The following is a 19,483-nucleotide window of genomic DNA, read 5'->3' on the forward strand; positions in this document are numbered from 1 at the left end:
GTGCTCAGTTTTGCTGTGTGCTTTGGGTCATTGTCATGCTGGAAGGTAAACCTTCTTCCCATTGACAACTTTCTGGCAGAGGGCAGCAGATTTTCCTCAAGAATTTGACGGTATTTTGCCCCATCCATTTTCCTTTCTATCCTGAGAAGTGCTCCAGTCCCTGCTGCAGAGAAACACCCCATAACAGGATATTACCACCTCCATTCTTTACTGTAGGATTGTTGTTATTTGGATGGAGAGCTGTATTGGATTTCCTCCAGACATGTCATGTGGTGTTGAGGCCAAATAATTTAATTTTAGTCTCACCTGCTTCAGAATCTTCATGGTGCGTTTTGGCAAAGCTCAGTGGTGACTGCATGTGGCCTTTCTTGAGGACTGGCTTTTTTCTTGCAACCCTCCCATACAAGCCACATTTGTGGAGAATTTGTGATATTGTTGTCACATGTGCACAGTGACCACTCTTAGTCATAAATTCCTGCAACTGCTTCAGAGTTGTTGTAGGCCTCTGGTTGCCTCTCTGACTAGTTTCCTCCCAGCTCTTTCATCTAGTTTAGAGTGACGTCCTGATCCAGCGAGGGTCTGTGCTGTACCAAATACCTTCCAATAGACTTCACTGTGTTTCTAGGCATTGATAAAGCCTTTGCAATGTTTTTGTATCAATCTCCTGACTTGTGCCTGTCCACAACTTTATTCCGGAGATCTTCTGACAGTGCCTTGCCACCCATAGTTGATTGTTTGCTTCAGTTGCACTACCAAGGACTGAAATGCTCCAGGAAAGCTCTTTTCATAATGACCACAGCTGATCACAGCTGAAAGTCAAATGGCTTTGTGTGCCATTGAGAAGGTGATTCTCTACACCTGATTGACTTTACAAGTAGGTATTCCAATTCAGTGTTTCTGTTTTTTTTTTCCTGACATGTGGGTGTTATATCTTTCCCTTGGATGTTATAAGTTGCACTGAATACAACTGGATAAAACAAAAACTGTGTCCGTCTTAATTTCAGGCTGCAAAGCAACAAAATGTGATTATTTTAAAAGGAGGTTATTCTTTTCTATACCCACTGTATATGGATATACAGTATACACCCCAGATTGGTTCTGAGTGCTCGATTGTGGTGGATACAGCAGACTTCTACAATACAAAATACGTTTCAGTAACTGTACAGCATCACTGCACCACTGGGATCCAGACACCTTTAAAAGACAGAAAGTGCACTTGACTGCACCACACAGCTGGATATAACACTAACCTCCATCATTTCATGAATTACAGCTGCAATTATCACTGGAAAATGTATACAAACAACCCTTTCAATTGAAAAATTTGTTTTATATTTAAATGAAATAAAATCGCTTAATAAAATTACCCCCTGCTTTCCAGCACAATGATAATTGGCCATGCAACTAGCGTTGAGTTTGCACAAATAGTGCTGATCTATAACAAGCCTAATTTACATAGAAAGGTGTGTTTGTGCTAAAAAGATTGACAATGACTTAATTTACATACAGTGCTTCGCTATTTCAGTGCATTTAGTGTCTAGATAAACTGGATTACAGGTAGGGATGTGCGCGATGACTAATTTGACTGTCGTTTAAACGAAACTATCAACGTGGTCTGGTGAAAGACGGGACCTGAGGCGATTAACAATAAAATTCCTGCACTTGAAAAAACGCGCTGGGCAGGAACTGAAGTTGCAGGCACGCAGAGATAACGAAAAGCAAGCCGATAGAGTTTCAGAAAGCGCCTGGACATCCCGCACCACCGCCGAAGTGGGTCTTTGTTAGAGGAATAGATGGCGCAGACGGGATCGCAGCGCCGGCGGGTTGTAGTGAATGATGTGATTGACATTTGCTGGCTTTGGCCAGCCTCTAAGCTAACGCCTACGTGCCTGTATTGAATATGATTACGCATCGCTCCAGTAGAGTTATTGTAAGACAATTTGACATTACACAGTTTACACAAAACTTCTCCGTTTCCTTCTAATTCAAAATAATCCCACACCTTCTCGTCTTTCGCACTGTCATTTTTGAACTCGCCGCAACTGACACGAAGAAAACGCATGTGAGGTCTGAGCTAAAAATGTAGTTTCCGGCCAGATAAACTTTTAAAAATAATTTATTATTTTCCAAACGTTTTATTTTAACTTGTTATTTAAAATGTTTTAAATGCAATATTAAAATGATGGTAATTTGAATGATAAAATCATGTTTTTGTTTTTCCTGTCGTGTAATCGACTATTGTTTTCAGTGTCGACTAGTAGGAGCTGTACCGTTTAGTCGACTAGTCGACTAGACCCGCACATCCTCAGATTTTTCTGCTAAAATACCGCATGCAAAATGGTACAACTGTTTAGTGGGTGCTTCTGGAGACAAGCTTTCAAATTTACAGCGTGTGTGTGTGAGAGGGGGTTTGTTTCACAGCTCTGATGCAGCAAGAATGTTAAACACCACAGCAGAATAGGGCCTAGCAGACTTCTGTAGACTCTTTCACACAGTGGGTAGTGTATGTGCATATGTGTGTGTTAGAAAGAGAGGGAGAGGTTGCTTCAAAGAAAAAAAACCCAGAGAAAGTGAAACCCATAGAAATTCCGAATGAGTTTGCATATGTTGTTGGTGTGATCATTAACATGGATGTGTGGGCCCGTGTATATCACGGTTGCAGTTTGTTCCGGTTGCAATTCCTCCCTAGAGCTAAAATCAATGGAATCACTCAATCTCAACTGCTTCTGCATACATACACATTCAAACACAGTTGCTCCTACCGTTATCAGAGGCCATGAATGTGGCGTTGTAGAGGTTGTTTTTGACATATGGAGACTCTCGGTCCAGGACAGCAATGGTGGAAATTCGTCCATTGTTGGGGTCGATCTCTAGCCAGTTGGCGGGGTCAAACAATTTAGAGTACCTTTAAAACACACCATACAAAGTGGTTAACATTTACTTCATTTGTCAAAATAAATGGGTTCAACAACTGAGGAATGTATCCCACAATGCAATGCTTTTAACTTGACCTTACATTTCCTGTGTGACCAGTGTTGTTATTGTTATAAATAAGACTATTATAATGTTTTTGGTAACTGACCTAAAAAAAATAAAATAAAAATAAAACTTACAAAACTTTTAAGGTTTAACGTTTAAGCTGAAGTACTGAAATTACTAAATCTAAAACTGAAACAAAAATAAATTAAAGATATATAGAAATATTTAAAAAAGCACATAAAATTACCAAAACTTAAAAGTAAAATTAAAATGAAAACTGAAAATATACAAATAAAAGCTCATTTCAAATTATTAATAAATACTATAATAGTATATAAATAATACTAAAATAACAATCAGTGTGATGCATGAATCAGAAATATTATCAATTGTAACATTTTATTTTAAACTGTCATTTGACAGCACTGCAAAATGGCATTTTTAGATTAAATTATTTTATCAATGTTTGATAAAAAAAATGTTTATCAATGTTTTTATAAATATTATTTATCACTAAATAAAATAAATAATGAGGTCATGTGACAAAAATGTAGCAGGGTAGTGTTTAAACATTTATCATTGCATAATGCCTACTCTTTTTCATTTTATTTGAAAAAAATACTAGACAGTGTACAATTTATATTATGAAATATTCAGTAAGTAGTAAGCTAGTATTCCTTTCCGAACATAGCCATTAACAATTAATTAAACAGGCCATATTCATTACCATCCATTTTACATGACTATTTTGCAACCTCTTTTTTTTGCTGCTTCACCTTTAAAGACTTCTGTATGTAAATAACCTCTAATATGATTGACTGAGCGATGATTTCTGAGTGATGCATTTTTGCAGCTTAGTATCCATAAATGTTCTGGCTGGACTAGCAAGAAAGCTCTGCTTTGGTCTTCATAGTGTATCAAACTCTGCTATTTCAAAAAATCTTTTCCAAAAAGCATACATAAGAGCTGGCCTGTACGTGTACATGTAACATGCATGTGTGTGTGTGTTTTAATACCTAATAGTCTGCTGCATGTATCTGTCTGGATCATGAGCTGTAAAAGACGTTAGCATCGACCACTGTGGAAGGCCTTCCTCCAGTTTGACCTGTTTGGGGTTGGGGTCAAAATTTGGGCTTTCGTTCACGTCGATGACGCGTATGGACACGGTGGATGTAGACTGGCGGGTGCGATGGATCCCACTCGCCAGCGGCACCTCATTGTCAGCGACAACAGTCAGCATGAATGATCGATTCATCTCATAATCAATTGGCTGTACACAAGGATACACAAACACACACAATCAAGTTAACAGTGTCATAATCTGTTAGAAAAAATAATCAAAATGATACAATGAATGGATCGTGTTGCAATTAAATACACAAGAGGAGAAATGTTTGAATAATAATTAATGAATGACTCATTCTCAATTAAGAGACATAAACCATTAACTCAGCTGAACAGCAGGTGGAAGCTGTTTCCATGGAGACCGTCTTTTGCTCTGTATTTGAACCTCTGCCTAAGGGACTCTAGCGAGATTCTAGCGAATAGCAGCGCAACCCAATTACAGCATTTATACAACAATTAGTTCCGGTCCATGAATCTGATTGGTTGAGCAGAGAGAGTCCTGGGACTTTTCACTGTTTGTATCACTCCACTTCTCTGTTTATGACATTCCAGACCAGAGTATATGAGCGGTGCGGATTGGAATGGAAGTAGAGGGATATTTGGAAGTACAGTAATTTTCTGCTGCTCCGATTTCTCTCATGAGTAAGCAGGATTTGTAAAACCCGGAGCGGAACCACTTACATACTTTGTTCCAGACCATTTGTCAGTATGTTCATTTCTTAGTAAGCTTCTTAATGTGTTGTTGTGCGTTTTACCTTGACGACGGTGACGAGGCCTTCATTAGTAACAGGATCAGTAGGGATGGAAAAGCGTCCGGTTGGGTCCCCTGATATGATCCGGTACACTGCATTCCAGGCTGGAGTCCCCGGTTCATCTTTGTCAGTCACGGTGAGATTCGTCACTATCACATTCACACGGTTCTCTGGGACCTCACCATGGAACTACAGAGACAGACAGAGAGAGATCAATGAGAGAGATCAATTTTCAGCAAAGATGGCTTTGGTGAGATGCGTGTTCAAGTGTGTCTGTGTCACTCACAGTCTCTCGGGTGAACTCTGGAGTGTTGTCATTGACATCCAGCAGGCGTATGACAGCAGTGGCGGTGTTGGACAGACCATACATGGGGTTTCCCTCCATATCGGTAGCCTGAATGATCAGGGTGTACTGAGGCACCTTCTGCTCGGCACCAAAAGCATAACAAGATAAGTTAGGTTGAAAACACAAGATAGAAATGTTTATAGCAGTGGTTAACAGGATGAGGAGTCTGGGAAACATTATGTTTGCATCTCATTACTTAACCGTATCAAAACAGACTACCGGCACATTTTTTGGTTCTGACCCACCATTTGAGAACAGTGTTGTTATTGGTAAACGAAATTAAAAATTGTTTTTGGTAATTAAAATAAAGCTGAAAAAAACAAACAAACATATATTAGATGAAAAACTTAAACAAAACGAAATGTTGACTTGGCAACTAACTGAAATAAAACAAGTTTAAATACTACAATTATTAAAACTAAAACCAAAACAAAAATACATTAAAGATAAATATAAAAAACAAACAATTACTAAAACTTAAACTAAAATGAATAAAATCTGAAAATATAAAAATGAAAGGTAGTTCAAAAATAAAAATTTAATAAACACTGTAATAGTACAGTATAAAAAATCAAGACCCGTTCACAACAAAGACAATAACTATAACGATAAATTCTAATAATCATTCTAATTCTATAAAAATAAGGAACTCCACACTACAACTATAACAATAAAGAAACAATATTGTTGGAATCACTCTCAGAACGACACTTTCTAGCTGATGAACAATTAAAAACATTGACAGCCAATCAGAATCCGCCTGAGCTTGAGCATTTAAAGTTAGTTATTTAAAGCAGCAGACAAAGTAACTGCACCTCTTCATAATACACAGAGTGTTTTCGTCCATTAGTATGAACACTAATATAGTTATCGCTCTTGGTGTTAACACTGGTTGAGTGCCTCTGGTTTACAGTATTGTTGCATATTGTTGACAAAGCATTAGCACACACTTCTTCATACCTCACGATCTAGACCTGCAGCTACAGTGATGATTTTGCCAGTCTTGTTGTTGATAGTGAACATGTTGGAGGAGGGGCTCTCTGGGGTCTGGGAGAGGATCTTGTATCTGAGCATCCCATTGGCTGTATTTGGGTCATCCTTATCCTGGGATGTCACTGTCATTACAAATGTACCTAGAGCCGAGCAATAAACATCAGTTTTCACTTCATTGGTGAAGGTGTGTCATAACTGTTAAAAACATGAATGCTGACAGGTGTACCTGGTTTGGCGCCCTCATCCACGGTTCCGTTCCAGATCTGGTGTGTGAACTCGGGCCGGTTGTCGTTCATATCAATGACATTGATGATGATGTCGATGGGGTTCTCCATCTGGTTCCCATTGACGTCCACGGCATGAGCGCGAAGCTGTGAACGCAAACACACATGAAAACTTGTTGTGGAAAAACAAAACTCAATCTGAGCAGCTATGCAAACAAAATCTACCCCATTTCTCCATTTACTATCATTTCCTTTTACACTACCGTTTAGGATAAAATATTTTTTTTTGTTTTTTAAAAAAGAAGTCTCTAATACTCAACAAAGCTGCATAATTTGATCACAATACAGTGAAAACAGTAAGCTTATGAAATATTATTACAATTTAAGATAATGGTTTTCTGTTTTAATATATTTTTTTAAATATAATGTATTCCTGTGATGCAAAGCTGAATTTTCAACAGCCATTACTCCAGTCTTCAGTGTCACATAACCCTTCAGAAATCATTCTAAAATGCAGATTTGGTGCTCAAGAAACATTTCTTCTTATCATCAGTTAAAAACAGTTGCTCTGCTTAATATTTTTGTGGAAACCGTGAAACTTTTTTCAGAATTCTCTGATGAACAGAAAGTTCAAAAGAACAGCATTTATTTAAAATAGAATTTGTTGTAACATTGTAAACTTTACTCTAATTTCTGATCAATTTAATGCATCCTTGCTGAATAAAAGCATTAATTTATTGAAAGAATGTGTGAGGTATGTTGCTCTAAGAATCACATTTGCACTTTTTGAGTCTTACAAGTTCCGCAGTATTTTTTCAGTGTCTTTATGCCGTCACAAGCTGTTTTTGATGCAACATTCAGAAGTTATAGTGAAAAAATTGTAACAGCAACGGCAGTACACTGTGAGTGGAAGAGAGGCTCTTAACCACCACACTCATTTACAGCGGCTATTCGTCTTAAGGAACTGCTGCAGCTGACTTGGTTGCAGTTTGCGTGCTAAAGCAGTCTTAGGTCTGCTGCATATATGCATGAGCTGACAGAAAGAAGCCTGATGCTCCACCTTTGGCACCATTAGGAAGCATATAATTTCATATTCATGTAATCTCAGCATTATTTGAATCTGAATGTGGATTAGGTGGACACTGAGGGAGGTTAAAAGCCTCTCGGGTCCAGTGGTGAAGAGAAAGGGTATTGAAACCAGGTAGGAAAAGTTTGCAACTACTTCCAGGGGAGATTGAGGATTGTTCTTACTTAGGAAAAGCCAGATTTAGGGAATGCCCCCCTGCGAGCACAATGAATGAATGTGTGTGTGACTTAGTGTTAGGATAAGCTCCTCTGAGTTTAATTTTGTCTGCTCTCCTCTTCATGGTACAGTGGATTAGAGGGATGTCAAAGGTCACATTCTCAGACTGGCTGCCATGGTAACCCTGACACATATAATTTATTGGGAGTTTTAGAGAGATTCTCTCTATTCCTGGGGAGAATGCATGGATATACAGACCAAAGGTCTGATCTTTAAACAAAGTGTGTGCTCAAAACAAGCACTGGAAAGTGCTTACACCATCTTACACATACATTTATAGTTATAAAAAAAATAAACTTTAAATTGAAATTGAAATAATAAACCAACACTTTTACTGGGTGATTTGGAGACTCTAGTGGCCAAATAATGAACTGAACAATTCAAAACTCTGCATTTCACCTTTATACACCACTTTTATAATAAAAATGCCATCTTTATACGTTCATCACGCAGGAGATATAAAATGACATTCAATTTAATTAATTACTTGAAAATGCATTAGAACATAAGCTATAAAAATTTAAAAACTTTTATAATTAAATTAACTAAAAAAATTTGGTAATGATCTTGTTTTAAAAACATTGTTTTGTCTTACAAGTATAATACAGACATGCATTGCATTACATATCTGGATGTCAATATGCATATGGAAATTATATGCAGATGAGGTCATGGATAGTAAAACACAATGTTATGGTCATTAGGGAATCTTCCACTAAGTTGAATTATGAAGGAAATCACACAAATATTCATAAGATTTCATACATTTGAAAAATGGACCTTGTTTTAAGGATATTTTATGAAAAGTAACTAAGAAAAATATTTTTTGTACAAGTATAATATACATTTATGGGCACGTTTGACGTACCATCTGTATCACCTATTTTCACCTAGTCTTAGTACTGTTAAATGCATTGCATCACATCTCATGGTTATTTCAGTAGGGAATATTCCATTAAAAAAGGTATTTTAAGAGAAAACCCTTACGCAGGCATTCAATAAGATTTCATAAATCTGAAAAATGTTGCAAATATAAATATTTTGGATGAAATCTATACAAAAGTTTACATGACATCTCAGGACGTGGCTTTACAAACACACACACACTCACATGGAAATTGGGGATGTGTTCTCTATCCAGTGGTTTGGTGACGGACAGGATTCCTGAAATGGCGTCGATGATAAACAGGCCGGTGGGGTTTTGGTCGGCTCCTGGTCCGGTCACACTATAGCGCAGAGAGTTACTCTTGTCCTTATCTGACTGGATCTGAAACACGCACACACAAAATTGCAGGATAAACATAAAATTGAGTTACTCTTGCACTTGAATAACAACCTGATGAATGAATTACCATTTATTTTGATAGTATGTTTTCGAATACACTTCACATGATGAACCAGTGTTGTTTTTCTTTGTGTACACACTCACTTTCACAAGCTCTTCAGGGAATTGTTTTCTGGAGTTCTCAAGCACGTTGACAGGAGGAATGACCCAGTCTCTTTTCACGCGATTCACACTGCCGTCGCCCTTGACAACCACACTGTGCCGTGGAAACAGTATCTCTGGCACCTGGCAAAGTCAAAAACAGCAAAAAAACAACAGTTACATTCACAAACACCCACACGCTCAATGTACATTACGTGATGCACACACACACATAGCCTACACACTGCTGCACTTTCAACACATCTGCCCCGTCCCCAAATAATTATAGAATTAATTTTACCCTCTGTAATGGGGTCATAAATATCACGGCAGCTCCATCGTTAAATCCCACAGCAGTAACACCCACATAGTGAGTGTGTGTGTGTGTTGAGTTTGCAGCATTGTTCCATTTTCTTTCTCCCTGAGCCTTGTTATTCAGAGCCAAATGCAGCCAGAGATGTGCTTGACCAGACATTTGCCCTGCTCTTAGTGTTATAGAGAACAAAACCCCTCTGAATGTTCATTTAAGAGTGAATTCTTTATGCAAGTACAAAATCTCGGAGCGTTCTCGCTTATAAGGTGATTCAATATTTCCTCTCAGTTGATATCAACTAAGCCTGCCTTTTTCTTGACATATCTTCTCTCTTCCTCTCGGTAGTGAAATATTGCTGGTAATGACAGACACATGGGGGTGGGCGGCAGTTTGGTGTTGAAGAAGCGAGGTAGATTCTCTCGTTTTTCTCTCTCTCTCTGCTTTGACTCAGGTGATGATCTAACTCATTACCCTTGTACCTTCTCACAGTCACACCATCTCTTCAAACAAACTCACCGACAACATACACATCAACTGAATTGATGGAAAAATCTTTCACCTCTGTTCCTTCTCGTTAACTTTTCATTTATCTCATTTCTCTCTCATTCCACATTTCCTGCCTCTCTCTTTCTTCTTATCTCTAGAAACAGGGCTGGGCTTTTGATGATATTCGATATATATATATATATATATATATATATATTTGTTAATTTAATTTATTTTTGTTTATTTTATCACTCTGAGATTTCATTTCATTTAACATGTTTATTTTTTTCTAGCATTTAACATTCAGAATGTTCAATGCAAGATTAATAAAACAATAAGAAATTACTCTACAATAAGCAAGGCATGTTTTTCCACAATTTCACTAAATGATCTCGAGAATAATGTATACAGGGTTCCCATACTTTCTGGCCAACAAATTTATATGATATATCCATGAATTAGCCACTTCTGATTACTTGATAAAAATTGTTATAGAGTTTACACCTTATCAAGTCATCTGTAGCTAAAGTAATACTTGATCTTGTCTAGAAATATTTATATTGTCTATGGACCATGGCCTTTTAAGATTTAATTAATTACCATTTATTAATTTCAATGATTTTTGCAGCCCTGGAAAGCACATTTTGAATTTTTTTGGAACATTGAATTATGCACCAATAAATCAATACATAGTAATAAAAAGCTAAATGTATCTACACTACTGTTCAAAGGACTGGTGTCAGTATGATTTTTTAAAGAAATTAATACTTATACTTTCCAAGAATGCATTAAACTTATCAAAAGTAACAGTAAAGATATAAAATACATTATAATATTACTGTTTTCCTTCTTTCAAAAACATTTAAAAATCGTACCGATCTTTCCAAACTTTTGAACGGTTACATATATTTTTACTTAACCAGTTTAATCCACAAAAAATGCCATGCAGACTTATACCACATTTGAGTAATGACGAATCGTTAAGTTTTGAATCAATTCATTAAAACGCAAATTAATCAAACATACCCATTTTAACATTGCTTTTGCTACTTTAAATCACAGATGCAGTTAAATCTCACAAGACAAGGAAGGAGACCGGTTGCAAAACTAGTCTAATGACACGTTCTTTAAAAAGCTTAATGGCCAAATTAAAAGCTCATTAAAATCGCAGTGATATTCCCAGTGTTGTTTGGTTTGAATATTGCAGCAAACTCATCGGGAATGCATCATGACTGGCCAGCCTTAGTCTAAACCATCTCAACCTTTATCTCGCCCTTATCTGCTCTCTCTACCGCTGGCTCCTCTCGTCCTCCTTCCCCTTGGCGGCAGTGTGTGGGCATGTGTGTATCAGTAATAAAGAGTAAATTCTTCCTTGTCTCCAAGCAGAAGGCAGGGCTATGAGACATATGGTTAGTGTTCCCAAGCTGAGGGTCCAGATCTCTGCTGTCTAATGTATCCTCTTGCCTTAATGTCTATTTAGCATCGTTAAACATTAATTACAGCCCTACTATCAATGTGTTAGTGCTCTGCTAATTTTCTAATATAGTTTTATTAGAGCTTTGGCTTTGTCACAGAGGGCCTACGGATGAAGAGGGACATTTTTGTGAGCTCACATTCACACAATGGCTGTTTGATGGTGTAATTGCAGCGTGAGGCTAGTTTAGAAACGCCATGCGCTGTTAGCGATCTGACACGGTTATAATTAGTGTGAATTCGCAGCCACCGTTCGCTGTTAACGTGCGAGAGTGCATGATTTCTTACCTGCTTGGGTTGGGTGAAGTTGACGTGCACCAGCCATTGCTCTTGAGACTTCACGTCCTTGGCCTTAATCTCCAAGCTCCGCCCCTTCCTGTCAGAGAGCTGCAGGGTTCGCGCTGCGACAACCGTCCCGTCGGCCTCTATCCTGAAATCCGCAGGGTCTCTGCTCTCAAAACGCAAGCCAGAACCTCTGCCACAGTCAACGAAATCCACTGCAAAAGAGAGAGAGTGGGTGGACTGAGTGCAGGCCTGCCTTTGTTTTTAAACTGCAAACATATTTTTTTACAAAAAAAAACAAGCACACAGGAAATCACATTCCGCTCCTCCGCAAGGGAATAATGGTTTTACTTGAAAAGTGAGGACAAGGAGAGCGAGAGATGGAAAGTGTGCACTGACAGAGAGAGAGAGAGATCGAGAAAGAAGCAGAGAAAAGAGAGAGAGAGATGGTAGGAAAGGAGAGCAGGTACAACTTCTGAAGCTCTCCTTCATTATTCATGCTGAGACATCCCCTGCAGGCCCCCAGGTGTGCTGAGGAAAGGAGGAACAGGAGGACGAGGAGACAAAGAGAGAGAGGGATGAGGGGAGGGAAAAAGAGAGAAAACTGAGAAAAAGCCGAGTTGAGAGGTATCTGCGGCACAGCACTGGAGGGAATCGCATTAGAAGTACAGACATAAACAAATTAATGTGCTTTATTTATTATGCCGCAATTAGAGAACACAGACAGACAATTACACGCCCAGAACTGAGAGAGACGCCGGGACGCTCTCCTATCAGGACACATTTGTTTGCGAGGAGCCGCGTATTGACTGGGCTCATTTGTCTGACATTTTTCATCTTTCAAGCAGAACGCCAGCTCTCATTATCCAGTCCAGGTGGATGGCGCATGTGATTTCTCGCCAAACATTATCGTGACACGGTATAGCTACAGTGGACATACGATTACTGACAGGGATTCATTTTACTGTTCATCAGTCCTGTCAGGACATGAACTATTAATAAAAACACCTGTAAGCACACTAAGGTGGGTTTGATACTTCAATTCTGGCCACCTTGATGCAAACATGCATAGACCGTTGAATATGCATTATCAATTTGCATATTATTTACCAAGAATGTTTACAAGACTAATCACTGAAATATACATGAAGTCTGTCATGTGCAGGCAGATACGAGTCATCCTGCATGGTTAATTAGCTATTAATAGCATGTCAAATTTGTAAACAAATGATCTTCACAAGGCTCATTTGCAGTAAATTTTACAAATTTACTTTAAAATTGGAGTTTCCAATTAAATTCTCCAAATAACATTAACATAATATTTTCTCAGATAATAATTCACTTTTCAGAAATTCCGTCAGCAGTCCTTGCGTGTTGCATGCAAAAACACACACAGAACTTGACCAATATAGCTAGTTCAATTCACAAACAAATGACTCTTTTTGAATTGAATCTTTTTAGTGAATCACAAATACACACTGCGACTAGTGTACCCAAAATTAATGAATCTTATGACCCGGATCTTTTTCAAAAAGACAAATTACAGATTTAATCAGACTGAAATACAATATAACAATGATATAAATATATATATACAGCATTAGCAGAGAGAAAATTTCTTTCATATGTCAGAAAAATGGACTTTATAACCAAAAAACACATCCAAATGAATTGGCATCCAATTAAATCAAGAATCGAATCTGAATCGAATCGAATCAGGAAATCTGTATTGATACACAGCTCTACAAACTATACAATTGTGCCTTAGCCTAGCAGTAACACATTGAATCATGAATCATGATGCTCATGCAGGAAAAGTTAAACTCACATCACTCCCTGAACATTTCCTGTCTTTTCTCTACTATCAATGTCAATAAAAAGGGTGCAAAAGCCAATTTTCCATCTCCATGGAAATTTCCATCCTTTCTCTCACAGAGAAACACACATCAGCGGGCACAGGCTGAATTTCTCTCTCATAGGTGACTTTCAACCCATCTGCTTTCAGTGCGTGTGTGTATGTGTGTGTTGCATTGTTTTTGCGATTGTTTCTTCGCTTTCACGCATATGTGAGAGGTAAAACGCTGATTTTCCGTATAGCAATTAGGTGGGTCCATAGGTAAATTACACATTTCACTCTCGTTAATCACCATTTATTATGTGAGGACCTCTCAGGGTATTACAGTAGGCTAAAATAATCGCTCACTATTATTAGACATGGCAACAAATGAGACCTTATTACTGATTATTAGATAAAGACCTGCTGAAGGGGGTGAGCAATTATTATGTTTATCTGATTCTTAATATTGGTAGTCCCGTCGTCCTTGCGTGTTACTTGCGTAAAGTGCCTCCTATGTTGTTTAATTTTGGTTCTTCGAAATTAAAAGACTCCTCTTTCTGGCCCCTGGCGCAATGGTACCCATCGCGGAGTAATGCGTTTAATGTAACGCGATTGCCCTGATGGCACAAGATGCGCCGCTCGGCAGGTGTGAGGTAGGTGCTTGTGGTGTGTGTGTGTCAGTCTAGCTTGATGAAGTGCACAGAGTACGTTTTATTAGATGGCTGCATCAGTTTTGCCTGCAGCTGCACTTTCTCGTGCAGTTTTCATGAGGATGGGGGGAGGGTGTTGTCGAACGCTATATGTCTACCACGCTGTCTCCTTCCATTACCGAGCGCTGCTCTTCTAACAGATGAAACAGAGAGAGCAGTGTCTTTGAGTCTTTCTTCTCACCGCAATCTCTTTATGCGTCTCTGCAAACTTGGCTTAATGCGGTGCGTAAAAGCCACATTACTCATCACGTCTCGCATGTAAACGCAGTTACGGCAAAAACAGTGGAAAGTGATTTAATTATAAGGGTAATTTAATGTAAGACGGAGTTTGCTTAAAATAATTCATTCATTTACATCTGAGGTAGCCTGCATGTGTTTTCTCACAACCCTCATCAAATGAGTGCGTATATGGGTCTTCAAACCGCAAATTGATTAGGATAAATATGTTTTATTCTACAAACCAGGTTTCTCCAGCTACACTTAATGTGAACCTGATAATATTCATCAACCTTGTCTGTACTGAAGTGTCTGACATTTATGTCTGGTATTATTTGTTAAGTATTGATGATGTAGGATGCACAACATAAAATATCCAATCCTTTAGCTACAAAATCACGGGACAAACAAGGTCTTGATTTATCTGTAATGAACTGATACAATCTAAATAAGAGGAAATTACAAAAAAAAGATCTATTTTCTGTCACCTTGACCAATGAGATGGAAAATTATTTGTCAAAGTGCTAAATGCAAGCTGGAGATTTAGGAGGCCTGTTATGCGCACGTATGCGTGTCTGAGGATTTGCGTCTTTGTTTGTGTGAGAAGGTGATCAGACACCACAGACGTGTTTGAGAAGCAAGACGAGAGTCAGTTGCCCTTCACTATGTCTCTTCAAAATCACCAGAATGAGTTTTAAGAGGCAGACTGAAGGGGAACTCAGAATTTAAGGCAATTCTGCCATTATTTCCTCACCCATCATGTCGTTTTGAACCTGTATGCTGTTATTTCTTTTGAGGATCACAAAAGTACAAATCTTTTCGCAATTCTTGTCCTACACCACACTGTATTGTAACCAGAGGCTGTCAAGCTCCAAAAATATAAAAAAACCCCCCACAATTAAAAAGTATCATCCATATGACTTGTATACTATATTCCAACTCGTCTGAAGGAATAAAACTAGTGGTCGACCGATATGGGTTTTTTGACAGCCGATACCGATGCCGATATCTTGGAAAGCAGGGTGGCCGATGGCCGATATAAAGCCGATATAATTGTATTAATTTTAATTAATATTTAAGAAATTTGAAATAATTTGAAAATGGATTAAAAAATAAACGTGTAAAATAAACATACTTATACTCTAGAAGACAAAGTATTTTTCACAAATAAATAAATATTTAATAAAAATATAATTAAAAAGGAAGTAAACACTGTAACCAACAGGGCACTCAGTATTCTGGGAAGTTTGTGTGCATTGGGAATCATATTTTTTCAAATAAAGCCAAGGTAACACTCATTTTACATACAGCACACAGTGAAAATGACATGAATATGACAGTGGGCAAATGCATAAAGCCCAGCATAATTTGAAATCAGTCACGAGTTTAAAGTTTGTCGATCGCGCATCTCCAGTGAAGCTGAACTCTCCTCCTGTCTGTATTCAATTCGCACGAACCATAGGACCGACCGTCACAGAACACGCGATAATGCAGGTCACATGCACACTTCACAAGATCTCAACTAGATTTGACTAAGTCTGCAAGGTTTGTGAAATTAAATGTTCATTAGTCATTCAAAGATTTGTTTAAATTATATAAATGCATATTTGCGGAATGCTGACGGCAAACGAGAAAGTATTATAATGTTTGCCTTTAATAATATTAAAGCAATCGTTATGATACTTTTTTGTATACATTTTAATTCCTTTGTTTAACAGTTCTATCTGATTATTAGATAGACTTCTATCTGTATTAGACAGAACTGAATGACGACAGCGAACAAGAGGGAGAATGTGAGCACTGTGTGCTCAGGCGCTGCCGCAGTCGTTCTCGGCGCCGTCAAAATAAAAGTCCCGCCTCGAACACATCAGCCAAACAGAAAAACGTATAGGCCAATGCCGATATTTGAAAAATGGCAGATATCTGCCGATATATCGGCCATGGCGATATATCGGTCGACCACTAAATAAAACAGCTTCATGTGATGAACAGACTGAAAAGTCGTTATTCAGTCATTTCCCTGAAGCTCTCAACTAGCCAACTTTGTGGACATGGACAAAACACAAGACTTTCAGTGAATAATTTGACTCAGAAAGACTGGAACTGCTTTTATAAAGTTTGACAGCCTCTAAACTGTAGTAGTATATGACATGGTAGTATGTCTGCATAACAAATGTTTATTTTGTGCTCCAAAGAAGAAAAAAAAAATCCACATCCAAGTTTGAAATGGTGAATCTCATACTTTTTCCAAAAAAGCACAAATAAAGACCTGGCCACGTGCACACGCTGATCTGGTGAGCCAGCAGAGATGGGATGTGCTCTGTAAGCAATCTCTTTCTGCCATTAGCATTCAACACCAACATCACATCTTTGCCGCTCAAAATGTCCCCGTTATTCCCTCCCAATGGGACTCTTGGTTTGTTTTAATACGAGCCGGCTTCAACTGGTACAAGCTTTCAGTAACAGCAAGACATAAATGAGGAAAGTAATGGAAAAATAGTTTTGTTTAGCCCACCACCCCCATGAGAAGAGCGTAAAATAGCTGTCTTAATGTTGTCGTTTGGGGTTTCATGCTCTCTGAGACATACTGAGCCTTCCTGTGAAAGAATTCAGATAGATGTGGTACTTAGGATCCCACTCCGCACCGAGCAGAGCTGTCTTTTGTACCACCTGCCTATAATTGCCCTTTTTCCATGATTTTTCTAAGGGTGAGCTTCCTCTAATGGCCGCATCATTCGGGCACATCCCTCGGTGGGCATGGCAACTTAGGTTTAACTCGTATGCACTTCCCTCATCAAAAATACACACACAAAAAGAAAGACACATTCACAAACACACCTTAACACAGACTGAGAAAATGCACCAATGGGAACTAAATCAATTCAAAAACCAAAGTGTGCATTAAACTGTTAAGAGCTTTTCAGCTCATAAAGGGATTCAATATCTCTTTTGGAAACTAGCACAATATGTAGCTCCTATAATGAGCCAATGGCTATTGATTAGTTGCCAAAATGTTATAATTGTGAGTAACAGCTGCTTTTATGTGTTCCTCTATTAATGTGAATCATCTAAGCCTTTGATCCAAAAGTACAACTAACAACATATCATATCTACTCGCCTCATGCTGTTTCCCTTCAAACAAAGCGAGTAAAATATAGAAAGAGAATATGACATTCCCTCTTATAAAATCCTCTCGTCTCTTTCCTCATTTGTTCAGATTTATACTTTAGATCAAAAGAACATGGTGAATCTCACGGTTGATTAAGCTCAATCTCAACCTATTAAATGACTTGATCACATGCAAATGCATGCGCGCACAGATAAATACATGTAGAGAGAACAGCGACATTACACTCATTTTCTGCCTCATAACTTTTTCTCACACTATAGTGTAATGTCAGTGTAACAGAATGCTTTACTTAATTCATCCACAGGACTGGGTGATTTGAATATTTTTATTTGTCACTAACAAAAAGAGCATTCAGTTGCAACTCTAAGTATTCATCTTTTTTTACTTGAATATTTTTACTGGCTCCACCACTAAAAACACACATTTTATTTTTAACAACATACTATATTGTTGTCATTAAAATAACTTTTTTCAAATAAAAACCATTGCAGCTATATTGTATATTATAACATTTTAATGTAACTCTATTAAATGTTTTCTTTCAAATGAAATAAAAGAATAAAACCAAATTATATTGTTTATTACACAAGTTTAATGTAACTCAATGAAACATTGTTTTCTTCAAAAATCTTTTACAAAATAAAATAAAAAATCTATACTGTATTATAAATAGGGCTGGGCAAAAAAAACGATTTTTCGATATATCGTTTTTTAAAATGTGGTCGATTCAATATCGATTCTCAAAGGCCACAAATCGATTTTTTTCAATATTTATTTCCGCAAACATTGAACATAAGATTTACGTTAATCTTATTACTAGTCTAATCCACTAGATGTCACCCCCTTATTTGCCTTGCGCGATGTTACAACGGAGAGTCCGTCATTCATTCATTGCTTAAAATGGCGGATTCAGGTTAGGCTTGCCGCGATAGACGGTGATAACGGTGTTAAGCCGCAACATCAGTTACGTCACTTGCCCACCGCGTCACTGACCCCCACCGTCGTTTTGATTTTTTATAGAAATAAAAATCATTTAGTTCAGTAAAAGAACAGACACTACAATTAGATGCGCACGCCGCTTTTACAAGCTATTTAAAAGCGAAGAAAAGCTAGAAAAAGAGGGAACGCCCCTGCCCCCACGGTGATACCGGCATTACCGGTGTTGTCACAAGTCGATTAACCCGGTGGGAAAATTTCCTCACCGTCACAACCCTAATTCAGGTGCGTTCCCGACGTCAACACCACCTTCACATAAAAAGGTATGGAAGCATTTTAGATTCCGCAAGCACGATGACAAAGATACTGTGGACAAGAACAAAGCTATATGCCAAACAGTTGATGGGCCCTATTGACTTGACTTCCATAGTATGGAGAAAAATATATGGAAGTCAATGGGGACCAAAACAGTTTGGTTATCCATATTCTTCAAAATATCTTCTTTTTTGTTCAACAGAAGAAAAGAAATTCATACATGCATAAATGATGACAGAATTTTTATTTTTGGGTGAGCTATCACCCAAAAGCCAGTATTAGTTTTTCTACACCGTTCATAGGCTTGCAGCCTCCATGTTACAGCTAATGCTGTGAGATTTTATGTTTGTTTTATCTTAAACATAAAATAACCTGATCCTGTTTGATCAAGGCATGCGACTGTTCTGACTTGTCCAATTTTCAGCATCAGTTTTTCATCTTGCATCAAAATTCTGTCTATTCATTGTATGCATTTGAAATATAGAGTTGGGTTTTGTTTTATTGTACCCAAGTGTACCTAAAATAAAAAGTGTTTAATATACAGGTTTGTGGCTCTTAATTTCCTTTTATTAATTAACCATTTGTAATCTTATGTTCACTGTTCATTTTTTATAAATATAGGATTTGTATTAAATCT

General features: G+C 37.8%; 1 protein-coding gene across 1 annotated transcript in view; it reads right to left on the bottom strand.

The window, feature by feature from the left end:
• The window catches only part of LOC107701519 (cadherin-2), a 48,316-nt gene that overhangs the window by 7,620 nt on the left and 21,213 nt on the right, over positions 1-19,483 (bottom strand). The window contains exons 3-11 of the mRNA XM_016503560.1: positions 11,709-11,917; positions 9,152-9,292; positions 8,834-8,989; positions 6,422-6,566; positions 6,163-6,335; positions 5,143-5,280; positions 4,860-5,045; positions 3,996-4,249; positions 2,763-2,905 (exon numbers count right to left, since the gene is read on the bottom strand). Coding sequence (XP_016359046.1) covers positions 2,763-2,905; positions 3,996-4,249; positions 4,860-5,045; positions 5,143-5,280; positions 6,163-6,335; positions 6,422-6,566; positions 8,834-8,989; positions 9,152-9,292; positions 11,709-11,917 — 1,545 coding nt within the window. The remainder of the gene's footprint in view (positions 1-2,762; positions 2,906-3,995; positions 4,250-4,859; positions 5,046-5,142; positions 5,281-6,162; positions 6,336-6,421; positions 6,567-8,833; positions 8,990-9,151; positions 9,293-11,708; positions 11,918-19,483) is intronic.

This window comes from Sinocyclocheilus anshuiensis, unplaced genomic scaffold, assembly GCF_001515605.1.
Source record: "Sinocyclocheilus anshuiensis isolate Anshui unplaced genomic scaffold, SAMN03320099.WGS_v1.1 scaffold1051, whole genome shotgun sequence".
In the NCBI taxonomy this organism is placed as follows: domain Eukaryota; kingdom Metazoa; phylum Chordata; class Actinopteri; order Cypriniformes; family Cyprinidae; genus Sinocyclocheilus; species Sinocyclocheilus anshuiensis.